The sequence below is a fragment of the Hemiscyllium ocellatum genome, chromosome 6 (genome assembly GCF_020745735.1).
Source record: "Hemiscyllium ocellatum isolate sHemOce1 chromosome 6, sHemOce1.pat.X.cur, whole genome shotgun sequence".
Classification (NCBI taxonomy): domain Eukaryota; kingdom Metazoa; phylum Chordata; class Chondrichthyes; order Orectolobiformes; family Hemiscylliidae; genus Hemiscyllium; species Hemiscyllium ocellatum.
In genome coordinates, this window is record NC_083406.1 from 18970022 (window position 1) to 18986471 (window position 16450).

At 46.6% G+C, this 16450-nt stretch overlaps 1 protein-coding gene across 1 annotated transcript in view; it reads right to left on the reverse strand.

The window, feature by feature from the left end:
* tm9sf2 (transmembrane 9 superfamily member 2) overlaps positions 1-15859 on the reverse strand; it is a 63584-nt gene extending 47725 nt beyond the window's left edge. Inside the window, exons 1-3 of the mRNA XM_060825849.1 lie at positions 15667-15859; positions 8011-8078; positions 7738-7831 (exon numbers count right to left, since the gene is read on the reverse strand). Of these exons, the coding sequence (XP_060681832.1) occupies positions 7738-7831; positions 8011-8078; positions 15667-15807 (303 nt within the window). The 5' untranslated portion in view covers positions 15808-15859. The remainder of the gene's footprint in view (positions 1-7737; positions 7832-8010; positions 8079-15666) is intronic.
* Between the last annotated feature and the right edge of the window lie 591 nt (positions 15860-16450).

Below are 16450 nucleotides of genomic sequence, written 5' to 3' on the forward strand. Positions count from 1 at the left end.
AGTTCACATGAAAGTGCACATAATCAGTGCGGCTACAGTATATCCCCTCCTTACTCATTTCCCTTAACTTTTAACAATTATCCTGCCCTTTCTGGAGTACATTTTGGGGTGGCTACAGGAAAAATGTAAACACCTAGGACACTCCCAAGGTCCAGTTGCAAAGCAAGTTTCAAGCATCATAATCTTGGTACTAATCCTTGATTATTCTCATCACACAAAACAGTGTAGAATAAAAAAAACTTCTGGAAGCAAGCAACTTCATATGTGAGGATACTTTATCAAATATGATTTTTTTCTACACCAGTTCATTATGGTCAAACATTGCTACCCAGAAAAGTTAATTATGTGATTAATTAAGTTTTAATTACCATTATTTTCTTCTTCAGTTCAATGGCATTTTACCTCATTACATTCTTAGAAGTGCTTTGGAATACTTTCCTACGTTAAAGATAAATGCATGCTGGTAAAATGCATGATCGCAGGAATGAAAACTAGGAAAAGCATTAAGGACTAAGGACCAAATAAAAAGGTTAAAATAAAAAGTTCACAGTAGCACTGAGAAAATAGAGCACAGGGTGATTAAAAGAGCCAGGAAATACAGCAATGAGAAACAATATCGGAAACTGCTTTGCTGCATCCAACTGAATCATTACATGCCAGGGAGCTGTACAATAAAGACAAAGGAAGGGATCATTTAGTTTCTTATCTCTAAACACTTCCTTATTGTGCTTCTACATTAAAAGGAGCCAAAAAACACTGATCAAATTTATAGCAAGTGAGAAAACACAGAGCAATTGAAGAGAAAAGTAGGTGGGGTTTATACAACATCCTGAAATGCAGGCATCTATCATTAATTGGGTTGTGGCAAGTAATTGGAAAATATCAATACAATCAGGCAGAGTCAATAATATATTCTAAAATAAAAATCATGTTTGACTAATTTCACAATATTCTTTGAGGAACTAACAAGCAATGTGGAGAAAAACACATCAATGTGGTGCACTTTGGTTTCCAGGAGGCAGTTGACAAGATGTCACGTCAAAAGGTCATCACACAAAATAAGAGCTTATGATGCAAGAAGTAACATATCAACTTGGATAAAAGATCGGAATCAGTAGTGGGCTTCAAACATTTACAATCTAGATTAATGAGTTTAATGAAGGGTCCAATGTCTGATTATTAAATTTGCCAATTACACAAAGGTGTGTTTGAAAGTTAAGTCGTGAATGGGATACAATGAATCTACAAAGTGACATAAGATTAAGTGAGATGGAGAGTGCTATGGGAAATTTAATTTGCCCACCTTGGAAGAATACAAAAGAAGCATACTACTTAAAATGAAGAGAGAAAGCCCAACAAAGGATGGCACAGTGTTGGATCCAGTTCTGCAGAAAGAAGCTAGACATGTGTTCGATATGGCAGTAGAGGAACATTTTAGTGAGTGACCACAACATGGAACAGTTCAAATTTGTTATAGACAAGGAAAAAGATGGCACGCAAAAGGCAGCTTGGATTGGGTAAGTAAGGCAGATTTTATTAAAATAAAGCAGAATCTGGGCAAAGTTGATTGGGAAAAGTTCCTTGCGGGTAAGACCACAGCAGAGCAGTAGGGGGCATTCATAAAGGAGTAGAGGACAATATAGGCTTGACTTGCACCTTTGAGGGGGAAATATAGCAGCAATAAGTTCAGAAAATCTAGAATGTCTAGGACAATTCAGAACTGGATGAGAAAAAGAAAGGCTTTTAGCAAATCCAAAGGAAGCAATTCAACTACAGCCCTAGAGGAATATAGGAAGTGGACGAGGGAATCTAGGAAGTAATTGGAAGAGCAAAAAGGGGGCATGAAAAGGACTTGCAAACAGGATTAGGCAGAATCCTAAGATATTTTACACATTCATTAAAGGGTAGAGGCTAACCAGCGGAAGTGCTCGGCCCATTAGAGACCAAAGGGGCAACGTATAAAATGAAGCTGCAGAATATTGGGTGTTAAATGGAATACTTCTGCTCGGTCTTCACTCTGGAAGAGGAGAACATAGATATGGAATTTAGGAATTCTGGCACAGATGCACTGCATTCCAGGCAGCTGCAGGAAGCAAGGCTGGAAATTGCAGGGGATCTGACACAAATTTTTAATTCCTCTCTTGCCATAGGGGAAGTGCAAGAGGACTGGAGGATGGCTAATGTGGTCCCATTTTTTCAAAATAGGTGGTAGAGCTGAAGCAGGAAATTACAAATTGGCGATTCTCATGTCAGTGGTAGTGAAATCATTGGAGAAAATTCTGAAGGAAAGAATTAATATCCACTTGGAAAGGCATAGATTAATTAGGGATAGTCAGCATGGTTTTGTCAGAGGAATGTCACATCTAACAAATTTGCTCAAACTTTTCAAAAAATGTGATCAAGTGTGTGCTTGAGGGAAGTACAGTTTTTATATAGATCTTAGCAAGATCTCTCTGATAAGATCCCAAATGGGAGACTGATTCAAAAGGTTAAAGCACATGGAATTCAGCAAATCTTGACAAGATGGATCAGAAATTGGTTTAGTAATAGGATACAAAGCAAATTAGCAGAGGTCTATTCAAATGACTGAAGGCCGGTTTCCAGCAGTGTACCACAAGGATCAGTACTTAGACCCTTATTGCTTGTTATATACATAGATGAAAATGTGAGAGGAATGTTAAAGCAAGTCTGCAGTTGACACCAAGATTGTAAGGAGGTTAACAGTGAAGAAGATGGTTGTAGGTTACAGGAAGATATATATAGGTGGGTTGGTCAGATACGCAGAACAGTAGCACGTGGTATGTAGAATTGGGTTTTATGGTCACATCTTACTAAGTACAAAAATACAGGAGTACAATAAGAAGTAGACAATGACCCACATGGCACACTCTGAGGTACAAAGTACCTAGTTACAAATCTTAGGTCTTAAAATAGATTGGGTATAAAAATAGAGAAATAAAGAAAAAAGCAAAAGATCTACATTATAGTTCTTCATAGTATATATGGGAAAATAAAGAAAGAAAGTTAAAAGGTAAGACATTACAGTCCTTAAATAGCCTGCCATCATCGTCACCAGGAACTGTCCACACATGGTCTCACTCCCCCCCATGCTGGGCCGACCCCAACTGACCACCAGACGTCCTGGCTCCAGACCACCAGCCCAGTGACTGCCAGCCAGCCCAGTGGCCACCAGCCCAGTGACTGCCAGCCGCCCCAGCTCCGGGCCCCCAGCCCAGTGACCGCCAGCCGCCCTGGATCCAGGCCACCATTCCAGTGACCGCGAGCCGCCCTGGCTCCGGGCCACCAGCCCAGTGACTGCCAGCCGCCCTGGCTCCGGGCCACCAGCCCAGTGACCGCCAGCCGCCCTGGCTCCAGGCCCCCAGCCCAGTGACCGCCAGCCGCCCTGGCTCCGGGCCACCAGCCCAGTGACCGCCAGCCGCCCTGGCTCCGGGCCACCATTCCAGTGACCGCCAGCCGCCCTGGCTCCAGGCCACCATTCCAGTGACTGCCAGCCGCCCTGGCTCCAGGCCACCATTCCAGTGACTGCCAGCCGCCCCGGCTCCGGGCCCCCAGCCCAGTGACTGCCAGCCACCCCGGCTCCGGGACCCCAGCCCAGTGACTGCCAGCCGCCCCGGCTCCAGGCCCCCAGCCCAGTGACTGCCAGCCGCCCTGTATCCAGGCCCCCAGCCCAGTGACTGCCAGCCGCCCTGGCTCCAGGCCACCATTCCAGTGACCGCCAGCCGCCCTGGCTCCAGGCCACCAGCCCAGTGACTGCCAGCCGCCCTGGCTCCGGGCCACCAGCCCAGTGACCGCCAGCCGCCCTGGCTCCGGGCCACCAGCCCAGTGACTGCCAGCCGCCCCGGCTCCAGGCCCCCAGCCCAGTGACTGCCAGCCGCCCTGGATCCAGGCCCCCAGCCCAGTGACTGCCAGCCGCCCCGGCTCCGGGCCCCCAGCCCAGTGACTGCCAGCCGCCCTGGCTCCAGGCCACCATTCCAGTGACCGCCAGCCGCCCTGGCTCCAGGCCACCAGCCCAGTGACTGCCAGCCGCCCTGGCTCCAGGCCACCATTCCAGTGACCGCCAGCCACCCTGGCTCCGGGCCACCAGCCCAGTGACTGCCAGCCGCCCCGGCTCCGGGCCACCAGCCCAGTGACTGCCAGCCGCCCTGGATCCAGGCCACCATTCCAGTGACTGCCAGCCGCCCCGGCTCCGGGCCCCCAGCCCAGTGACTGCCAGCCGCCCTGGCTCCAGGCCACCAGCCCAGTGACTGCCAGCCGCCCTGGCTCCAGGCCACCATTCCAGTGACCGCCAGCCACCCTGGATCCAGGCCACCATTCCAGTGACTGCCAGCCGCCCTGGCTCCAGGCCACCATTCCAGTGACCGCCAGCCGCCCTGGCTCCAGGCCACCAGCCCAGTGACTGCCAGCCGCCCTGGCTCCAGGCCACCAGCCCAGTGACTGCCAGCCGCCCTGGCTCCAGGCCACCAGCCCAGTGACTGCCAGCCGCCCTGGCTCCAGGCCACCAGCCCAGTGACTGCCAGCCGCCCTGGCTCCAGGCCACCATTCCAGTGACCGCCAGCCGCCCTGGCTCCAGGCCACCATTCCAGTGACCGCCAGCCGCCCTGGCTCCAGGCCACCAGCCCAGTGACCGCCAGCCGCCCTGGCTCCGGGCCACCATTCCAGTGACCGCCAGCCGCCCTGGCTCCAGGCCACCATTCCAGTGACCGCCAGCCGCCCTGGCTCCGGGCCACCATTCCAGTGACCGCCAGCCGCCCTGGCTCCAGGCCACCAGCCCAGTGACTGCCAGCCGCCCTGGCTCCAGGCCACCAGCCCAGTGACTGCCAGCCGCCCTGGCTCCAGGCCACCATTCCAGTGACCGCCAGCCGCCCTGGCTCCAGGCCACCATTCCAGTGACCGCCAGCCGCCCTGGCTCCAGGCCACCAGCCCAGTGACCGCCAGCCGCCCTGGCTCCGGGCCACCATTCCAGTGACCGCCAGCCGCCCTGGCTCCAGGCCACCATTCCAGTGACCGCCAGCCGCCCTGGCTCCAGGCCACCAGCCCAGTGACCGCCAGCCGCCCTGGCTCCGGGCCACCAGCCCAGTGACCGCCAGCCGCCCTGGCTCCGGGCCACCAGCCCAGTGACTGCCAGCCGCCCCGGCTCCAGGCCCCCAGCCCAGTGACTGCCAGCCGCCCTGGATCCAGGCCACCATTCCAGTGACTGCCAGCCGCCCCGGCTCCGGGCCCCCAGCCCAGTGACTGCCAGCCGCCCCGGCTCCGGGCCCCCAGCCCGGTGACTGCCAGCCGCCCCGGCTCCAGGCCCCCAGCCCGGTGACTGCCAGCCGCCCTGGCTCCAGGCCCCCAGCCCAGTGACCGCCAGCCGCCCATGTTCCTCGCCTCAAACCTGCCAACTGCCTTGCTCTTGGCTCCCAGCCTGCAGCTGCTCCATTCCATTCTACGCCAGCTGTTCTGCTCTACTTCGCTCCAGACCCACCAACCGACCGCTTCGTTCTGATCCCACCAACCACTGGCCATGTTGCTCTGTTCTAGGCCTGCTTTTGGCCCTCAGCTGCTGCAATGTCCCGATGCCATCACCACAACACTCTCTTACCAAGGTAAGTTAAAAACAACTAAAAAAACTAAAGAGGAGAGAACAAGACGAGACAACAAAAAGAGAAGCAGATGGAATGGGCAAGTCCTGAGCCGAGCCTGGAAGTTTGCCTCCTCCGCCATCACCATACTAATCCTGATATGTGCACTTTGGAAGAAGAATCAAGATGAGTGAGTATTAAAATGAATGCCAGGACATCGGGCAGCTTAGAAGAAGAGGGATCTTGAGTAAATATTCACAGATCCCTGAAGTCGGCAAAGCACATGAATAGGATAGTTAAGAAGGCATATGGGACACGTGACTTCATCAGTTGTGGAATAGAATACAAGAGTAAGGAGGTAATACTGGATTTGTACGGAAAGTTGGTCTATCCACAGCTGGAGAATTGTATGTAGTTCTGGTTACAGGAAGGATGTGACAGCACCAGAGGTGGTACAGCAGAGGTTCACCAGCATATTGCCTGGGATGGAGAAAGTGAGTGACAGGGAGAGTCTAGTTAGGCTTGGATTGTTTCATTTAGAGCAGAGAAGACTGAGGAGGGACATGATTGAAGTTTATTACATTATGAGAGATAGGAACAGGGTGAATAGAGAGCAGCTGTTTCTCTAGGTTGATGAGGCAATTGTGAGGGGGCATGATTCTCAGGTAAAAGGCAGGAGATTCACTCAGTGGTTGGTAAGAATCTGGAAAGCACTGCCTGGGAAGATAGTGGAGGCCAGAAATCTTACAACCTTGATAAAATATTTAAACAAGCACTTGAAACATCATAGGACATGGGACAAGTGCAGGAAATTGGAATTAGCATACCTTTAAGTGATAGTTATGTAGGTGCAGAATCAATGGGTCAAAGGGCCATTTCTGTGCTGTATGACTCTATGACTCTATTTTCTTGAAATGAAGATTATGCAAGCTGCAATAGCAAAGTATCTGTCCAACAAGCCGTCTGATGGAAATGGACTTTATTTTGGAAAGCTGGTTTTCCTTTTCAAAGGAGACTAGTGAGTCACCCAGGAAATGTAGCATGTGACCATTTCTTTTAAAGGGGACAGGGACTGAAAGAGAAAACTATATTTATAAAAAAAGTACCCTTTTAAATGTTTTACTTTAATTTTTTTTAATTTGGTGTAATTTTCTGACATTTCAGTGCAATGGCTTTTATCCAGTTTAGCTGGTTTGGAGAAGCACAGCATGTCAGACAGCATCCAAGGAGCAGGAAAGTCAACATTTCATGCCTAATCCCTTTATCTGGACTGGGAAGGTAGAGGGGAGTTCAGAAATAAATAGAGGAATGGTGTGGATGGTGATAGGTGGACGCAGATAGGGGTTATTGTGTTGGACGCCTGCCTGCATCCAGGTATTACCATCCAAACTAACCTTCCCCCAGCTCCAGGCCCAGCTTCCCCCCTTTTTTTTTACTTCAGGGCTCTCCCACCCCCACCCCAGCCCTGATGAAGGGTTTTGGCCCGAAATGTTGACTTTCCTTCTCTTTGGATGCTGCCAACCTGCTGTGCTTTTCCAGCTTCAGATCTATCAACTCTTGCTCCTAGCATCTGCAAACCTTACTGTCTCCTTGGTTATAGACAAAAAAAACTGCAGATGCTGGAATTCAAGGTGGACAAGCAGGAGGCTGGAAGAACACAGCTGTTCTTCAGGACTGGCAAGAAGGGTGACACCCGAAACATTGACTTCTCCACCTCCTGATGCTGCCTGACTGACTGTGTTCTTCCAGCCCTTTGCCTGTCTACCTTACTATCTCCTTAGCCGGTTTGGAAATGGGCATGAATCCTCATAATTAGCATTCGTAACCAGAGTAAGGTTGATGACAGCTCAATTCAAAAGACAAAACAAATTAACAATGAGCATAATCTATAGTAATCTTGGACAATTTTCTTCTCTCTATCACTATGAGCATTACAGTTGCCTGAAATCAGCAGTTACTACAGCAAACAAGGTTTCATTTTGTGAATCTCACATACTACATTAATAAAGAAACTGAACAAATATTTTTAGACTATCCACTGCCTCAGTTTCCTCTATATCTTAGAATGAGACATATTGACACCAAAAAGTTAAAGCAATAGCACAGACAATTTGCCTAAAACCCACAACATCTGACTTAGGTAAACTGATACCTTGTATGGAGATGACTCAATCCTCTCACCAAACAGTACTTGACCAAGGTTTTCCGAGGGACGCTTTTCCTCTTCCAGCTGACAGAAATCAAATCTGTAGAAGGAAGAAACACTTTCAGGACCTTGTCTCCTGTAAATACATCACTTTAACATATCTTCACTTATGGTGTAAAGTTTGTAAAATGGTTGGGCATAGCGACACATCTTGAAAATATACTATATTAGGTCAAAAAAAAGTGAAGTATTCCAAAAGATTTAAATTAATTTACTTACGCAGCATATTCATATGGCAAGACAGATTCCACCGAGTCTAACCTGTTCACAAATAGTTCAATAGCATTCTAGAAGGGGAATAAAGGTAAAACAAATTAGCAACATTAAAAGTAACCAAAGGCAAGATGATTTTTAGTGTACTTTTGGGGATAGACAATAAGATTAGCAGGCATTTCAAAAATTGTTGGGTTTTACAAAGCAAGATATAGCAGAACTTTAAACATTGAAGCACAATGCAGAGTCGAGGCATTTTGTGTTAAATACACAATATTCACAAGTTCAGCAACACTGGTCATTCTTGCTCTTGCATGATTTGTATTGCATATGACTTGCCCAATGAATTAGTCTTATTCAAGATGCCTGCAGCGTGAATTGAACAAAACACCACTTGACCACACATACATTGCAATAAATCTCCATCTTACACTGTCACATAGTGGTGAATATCACTTGACAATGTCAGAACTCATTGGAGATAGTGCACTGTAAATCAAACCCCACCATTTCCTGAGTCAACACAAATGCAGAAGTTCATTCAACATGTAAATTGCCTAATTTTACCTCATTCAGATTAAAAGAATATGCACACTTTTTTTTCATGAAGGAGAAAATAACTATGAATTGTAACCAAACTGTTTTTACCTAATGGCAAAAATAGACCAAATTGAATTGCTAATTGTTGACTGTATAACATTAGCAAAAATAGTAAAAAGTCAGGATTTAAACACAGAAAATAGAATGAGTAGGGCATTCAGCCTTTCAAGCCTGCTCTGCCATTGGTTATGATCAAGGCTGTTAATCCAACTCAACAGCCCGCTCCTGCTTTTCACCCTTATCCTTCTAGGAGGTGCTCCCTCATTGTTCTGAACTCCAGTGAATATAATCCTTAAGAATTCAACCTCTTGTCATACACGAGTCCTGCTATCCCAGGAATCTGTCTGGTTAACCTTCGCTATACTCTGTCTATAGTACCAAAATCCTTCCTCAGATGAGGCCAAAACAGCACATTCTAAATGTGGACTCACCAAAGCCCTGTATACCTGCAGTAAGACATTCCTGATCCTGTTCTCGAATCCCTTGCTATGAAGGCCCACATACCATTCATCTTCTTTATGTTTGATGCACCTGCATGCTTATGTTCAGCATCTGGCAGACAAGGACACTCAGGTCTCGTTGTATATTTCCTCGGTTACTTCACACCATTCAGTTAATAATCTGTTTTCCTGTTTTTGATCCTAAAATAGACAAGCTCACATTTATCCACATTATTCCGCAAGTTCCGTGCATTTTCCCACTCACTCAGCTTGTCCAATTGGAGCATTCCTGCATCGTCCTCACATCTAATTTATATCCTTTTACAACGCCCAAGTACACAATCCCCACAGTCAGACAAAGGAAAAAATACAAACATTGAGTGGAAGGTAAAAAATATGATTAGTTTCTTATTTTGTTAACTACTGACATAAGTGCTATGTCACTGCACATAGCACATGTCAGTTTAGGGACGTTCAAAACTGGATGGCATAATCAAGTCAATTTATGAAATCCCCAGAGCCCATGACAGGAACTGACAGCCTTAAAGTAGTCCCTCGTGCTGGTCCTTCCTGACTTGAAGGAGGTTGGAGCCCTAATTTGTGACCCTTCCAGCACACTCCAGAATAATAATTCCTCACTATCAACATCCTGAGGATTACAGTTGCCAGAAACTCAACTGGACTCACCATATAAATACAGTGGCAATGAACAGGTCAGAGGCTAGGAATACTACAGTGAGTAATTCATCTCCTGACTCCTCAAAGCTTGTCCACCATTTATCTACAAGGTACAAGTCTGGAGTGTGGCGGAATACTCCCCATTTGCCTGGATCGATAAGCAGCTTGACATGATCTAGGACAAAGCAGCCCAGTCAATTTGCACCATATTCACAATCATCCACATCCTCCATCACCAACATTCAGTAGCAGCAGTGCGTACCATCTACAAGACATATACTACAGAAATTCACCACAAAGGTCCTTAAATAGTAATGGGAATACAGCCACCTTCAAGATCCTGTTCAAGCTACTCAGCATCCTGATTTAAAAATACATCTCTGTTGCATCAGTGTTGCTGGGTTAAAATTCTGAAATTCCCTCCTTAACAGCATTGTGGGTGTACCAATGGCACATGGACTCCAGCCATTTAACATGGCAGTTCATCATCACCTTCTCAAGAACAATTAGGGAAGGGCAATAAATGCTGGCCCACCCAGCATGCTCACATCCCACGAGTACATCAAAACAAAGTGATATAAGGAGCAACGCCCTAAACAGGTCGAACATGGTCTTTTTAACTTGACACATTTTTTAGAAAAACAACTTCAACAGAATGTTACATATTCCTTGCGATGAGTCAGGTCTTTTTTAAGTAGAAAGTTTTCTGCCTACCACTACCAGGGACATGGATTTATTCGTCTAAGAACTTGCAGGCCCAGGAGAGCCTGAGGGTCCAGACGCAGTTTCAGGGTTTATTGGATAAGAGTCCAATCCTGGGGTTTAGACACATGATAATGGTCCACTGGTAACTATGCTGGGATTTTAGATCATTTGAAAGAGCACAATTCTGAAATCTTCCAACATGACCACAGAAGACAGGAAGAGTGTGGATTCATCAACTTTCAATGGAAAAATGCCCAAAGAATCAAAGTTATTTTGGCTTCAGATCCCTGCAACCACCCACACTGCTCAGCTCTGTTTGGTTTTCTTGTATTCAGATATTAGAATGTACAAACACCAAAACAGGTTTCCATAAAGTCTAAAAATTTTTATCTCCCCTATGGTCTTCACACCAGTAATTCTATTCCCGCCAAAATCATCGCCAATCATCCCTGGATCTTCCTCCCAAACAGCACTACGGGAATACCTCCGCATTGCAGCATTTTGTGAAGGCACCTCACCACTGTCTTCTCAACAGTAATTAGCTATGAGCAATAAACACTGGCCTGGCTAGTAATGCCCATCTCCCAAGAATACGTCACCTGTTTGGTCCAAATTCCTTTGGAAAAAGCAAAGAAGCTTACAAATCTCCACAGGAGAAGGAAAAACATGTTGACTTTGAATCAAAATAATTGATGCATGTCAGAAAATTCTGTAAACTCATTTTCAGACTGTATAAACATGGTTATAAACATTTAACTTTTCTATAGAAAATACATCTAATTAATGCCAAGAGAACATGGGAGGAGATGGCTGAGTGTATTATTGCTGGACTGTTAATCCAGAGACCCCCAAATAATGTTCTGGGGACCCAGGTTAGAATCTGCCACAGCAGATGGTAGAATTTGAATTCAACAAAAACCTGGAATTTAGAGTCTACTGATGACTGTGAATCCATTGTCAATTGTTGGGAAAAACCATCTGGGTCACTAATGTCCTTCAGGGAAGGAAACTACCATGCTTACCTAGTCTGGTTAACATGTGACTCCAGACTCACAGCAATGTGGTTGACTCTTAACAAGGCAGCTTTGTGGCTCAGTAGTTAGCACCAGTGCCTGACAGCGGCAGAGACCTGGGTTCAATTCCCACCTCAGGTGACTGTGTGGAGTTTACACATTCTCCTCACGTCTGCGTGGGTTTCCACCGGGTGCTACAGTTTCCTCCCACATTGCCCATAGTGTTAGGTGCATTAGTCAGAGGGAAATGGATCTGGGTGGGTTACTCTTCGGAGGGTTGGTGTGAACTGGTTGGGCCAAATGACCTGCTTCTACACTGTAGGGAATCTAATCTAACACGAATTGAAATAACAGTATACCAAAATTATTATCAAAAGAAGAAGCAAAACTCTGCAGTTATGGATTAAATAGAAATAGCATGCATTATTCAGGACATTTTGGAGACAGAATTTTAAAACTCAACAGGTGGGAGACACATAGGATGAAGTGGAATGTTGGCTTTTCAACCAGTACAACTCTCCACTGATTTCAACAAAGTATACTTTTAAAGTGCGTGCAAAACCAAAACTACACCCAAGAATTGTGCAAAGACAGACCAAGAAAGTGGTTAAGAAAAAGAAAATAGAACAAACTAGCGAGAAGTGTAGAAGATTGACTGCAAAAGCTTTTATAGGAACGTAAAAAGGAAAAGTGAGCAAAAATAAATATGGTTCTGCAGTAACTGCAGAGGTCGGTATCCCATTATTAAGTCAACCTGTTGTTCAACATGGAAGAATACCAATTCATCAACTGAGGAAGGATGGTACGTGGTAATCAGCAGGAGGTTTCCTTGTCCATGTTTAACCTGAAGCCACGAGACTTCATAACGTCCAGGGTCAATGTTGAGGACTCATAGGACAACTCCCTCCCGACAGTTTATCACTCTACTGTGTCTGTCCTGCTGATGGACATAACTAGGTATGGTAATGGAGTGTCTGGAACAGTGTAAGGTATTATTCTGTGAGTCTGACTATATTGCCTGACTAGTCTGTTGTCAACTCTTCCAATTCTGGCACCAGCTCCCAGATGTTCATCAGGAGGACTTTGCAGGGTTGACAGGGCTGTTTCTGCCATTGTCTTTTCCACTGCCTACGTCGATGCCAAGTGATCCATCTAGTTTTATTTCCTTCAGACTTTGTAGCAATGGGTACAATTGAATGGCTAAGCAAGTTCAGAGGGAAATTGAGATCAACCACAGTGCAGTGGTTCTCAAGTCACATGTAGGCCAAACCAGGTAAGGATGGCAGATTTCCTTCCTTGAAGGACATTAGTGCACCAGATGTGCTTTTCTGACAATGATTTCATGGTCATCAGTAGATTTTTTTTAAAAATTGAAATTCCACCATCTGTCATGGTGGGATTCGAACCTGGATGCCCAGAATTCTGGATTAATGATCGAGCAATAGTATCACTCAGCTATCCCGTCCTTATTGATAGAGAAGAGCATCAAGCAATAGAGGGGACAATCCAGGAAAACAGTGTGGAAGTGGAAGATCAGCCACAATCTCACTGAATGGTGAAGTGGGGTCAAACGGCTGTTAGGAGTGGGACTGTCCAATTTCTTTTGTTTGTGCATTAATTGCAATAGTTTGATCCACGAAAATCTAGGTAAACTTTTACAAAATATTCTGTATTTTAAGCCAAATGTCCCATATTGACTTCTGTCAAAGACTGATAATTACACAAATATTCACCTTACAGGTACATAAACAATTTCAAAATGCCTGTTACACACCTCTTATGCTCATAGATAATGTTGCAGAACAGGTACTTCAGGTAACATTTTTTTTGCCCTCTACTTCCTCCTTCTGCTTACAATACTTAATGAAACCTAATTCACATCCAAAGAAATAAAATATATATACAGCACATTTCACAACCTCTGGATGTATCAAGCCCAATGAAATAGGTATAAATGTTATGAAGTCAGAGTTGCAGATACTTTGTGTACAGAAAACTCCCACAAGCACAAACATTTTATAAAGTGATCAGACAAAGCTTTTTGAGGATTGTTAGTCAAGAGGTGAATATTGTCAAGGATAATTGGGAGAATGCCATGGTTCCTCTTTGATTTAGTGCCATGGGAGCTAATATAATTATGAGAGGATTGAGGGGCTTTTAACTTAATGTCTATTCCTTGAGACGGCATTTCCTTCATTATAATTCCTTCAGCTACAGGATACATTAGCCAGAATTTGGTGCTCAGGTCTCTAGAGTGTCAAAAAATATCTGAGTGAAAAGGCATATGTGACCCACTGATCAATGGCTACTCCGAGCACAAAGAGACTTGGAAAACCAATTTGGTTAAAACCAAAAACCATCCCACAACACACAAATACTGAAATTGAACATTATATATGCACACATATCCAGATCTTTATACAGCTCCTCTGCAGGTTAACAAAACGTATGAAGACATTCCATGGAGACATTAGTTAATGGAACATGATGCATTGATATAAAAGCAATTAACTAAAAGCTTACCAAAAGAGATTTTATGGAGCATCTTAGATGAAGTCAGTGAGATAGAATAGTGGTGAGATTTAATTAGTGAATTCCAGAGCCTACAGCTCAGACATCTGAGGACACAGCAGACAAGAGGGAAGCAAATGAAACCTGAGATTTTTAAGAAGCCAGAAATGGAGGAGTGTAGATAAGTCAGAGTTTATTTTAATTCACAGCATTATGCCATCACCAGCCCAATTTGGTCCTCATTCCTGATTGCCTCAGAGGGGGTAGTAGTGAGCTACCTTCTTTAGCCACTACAGTCCACCTGATGTACAATTCTGTTTGGGAGGGGGTTCCAGGACTTTTATCCAATGATAATGAATGATAATGTGGTTTCAGGACAGGTGTAGGATTTGGAGTGAAATCTTGAAGGTGGTAGTGTTCCTACGTATCTGCAGCACTTGTCTTTCTATTCAGTAAAGTTCACAGGTTTGAAAGGGCTAAGAAGCTGTGGCGAGTTGTTGCAGCAGATCTCTTTGTACTGGTGTTGAAGTGAATGAACGTCGATGGTAATGGATAGGGTGCCAATGAAGCAGGATACGCTGTCTTGGATGGTGTTGAGATTCTTAAATGCTGTTGGATCTGCACTCATTCAGAAAAGCAAAAAGTATTGCAACACACTCCTGGGTTCTGGACTGAAGGATATTAGATTAGATTACTTACAGTGTGGAAACAGGCCCTTCGGCCCAACAAGTCCACACCGACCCGCCAAAGCGCAACCCACCCATACCCCTACCCCTACATTTACCCCTTACCTAACACTACGGGCAATTTAGCATTGCCAATTCACCTGACCCGCACATCTTTGGACTGTGGGAGGAAACTGGAGCACCCAGAGGAAACCCACACAGACACGGGGAGAACATGCAAACTCCACACAGTCAGTCGCCTGAGGCGGGAATTGAACCCAGGTCTCTGGTGCTGTGAGGCAGCAGTGCTAACCACCGTGCCACCCGGTTATTAATGAGAAGGGAAGGGGATAAGGCCAAGCAGGAATTCTATTTTAAAAAAAACCTTTCTTGACTGGCAGCCAATGTATGGCATCAAGGACCAGGGTCGATGGATGAATGGGGCTGCATGCACGTTAGAGCAGAATTTTGAAAGACCCAAACTTAAAGAAGCTGTCAGACCGGCCAAGGATGAAGTGGAACAGTCGGGGGCCTAGAAGGACATTCCATCTGCTAAGCTTGTGGTGAGCAGGCAGCAAAAAGTCTTGTGGTTGTGCCAATGGAACATTTGCTTGTGCTCGCCCTTTGACAGCTGTGGAATTGGGCTCCTCCCCCACCCCCACACAACAGAAATTGCTGGAGAAACTCGGAGGGTCTGTGGAGTGAAAGCAGAGGTAATGTTTCGGGTCCAGTGACCCTTCGGGAGAACTGAACTGAGCCAGCTGTGCTGTTCCAGCACCACTCTGACCTAGACACTGATCTCCAGCATCTGCTGTCCTCACCATCGCCCCGCACTTGGGAAAGTTGAAAAGTATCTTCAGGAGAGTTTGCTCTGTTTGAGAGACAAGGTTCATTCCAGGCTGCTTTATGGCCGGCGGGATTGAAGAGCTTGACACCGCCAACTCCGAGGGGGGGGGGTTTCAGCCGCCCCTCCCTCTCACCCACCCACCCGAGGGGGCTGTTGCTAAGGCGGTTGGCAAGGGTGGGGAAGGCGGGCTCGCCGCAGGTTACCTTGCAATCGCCGACCTCCGGCTCGCAGAAGTTGACAGGGGCCAAGCCCGGCAGGTAGAACCCCGAAGCGATTCCCAGGGCGGCCGCCAGCAGCACCAACGCCGGGATCGGTGAACCAGACTTGAGGACATCCAACGCCATCACCCGACCTTCACCTCAGCCGGCGCTCGCTCAACGGCCGGCCGCCGGCCCTCCCTGGCTGCGCGCGCATCAACCCCCCCCCTTTCTCCTCGATTGCCTCTCACACACCTCCCCAGCCGCGAAACGTCACAAAACCGGACACGTCATCCGTGCTCCGCGCACTGCTCTCTGGGATGTTGGATGAGTCATCCGAGAATCTTCCCGTCGTGACGGTTGAATGCTTGTCGGCGGCGCGTTTGATTGTCTGCTTCGGTTCATTTGAATTACACCCGAAACGAAGGATGAGCGAGAATTCGTCAATACTAGTGACCACAGGCAGGGAAACAGTTTATGGTCTGAAATTAGAAGTTGCTGGAAAAGCTCTCTGGGTCTGGCAGCATCTGTGCAGAGAAATCCAACTGAAGGTTTCGGGTCCGGTGACCCTTCCTCAGAGACTTTCAGCTTGACTCTGATTTCTCTCCACAGCTGCTGCTGCCGGACCTGCTGAGTGTTTTCTTTCCCCCCCCCCCCCCCCCCCCAGCAACCACTGTTTTTGTTTCTGATTTGCAGCATCCGCTCGGTCTTTATTCTGGTCTGAAGTGGTTGTGAACTCCACCCGCTGCTCCTCGACCACCTTCTTTAGGGTCTCCCAGGTCAGAGGCTT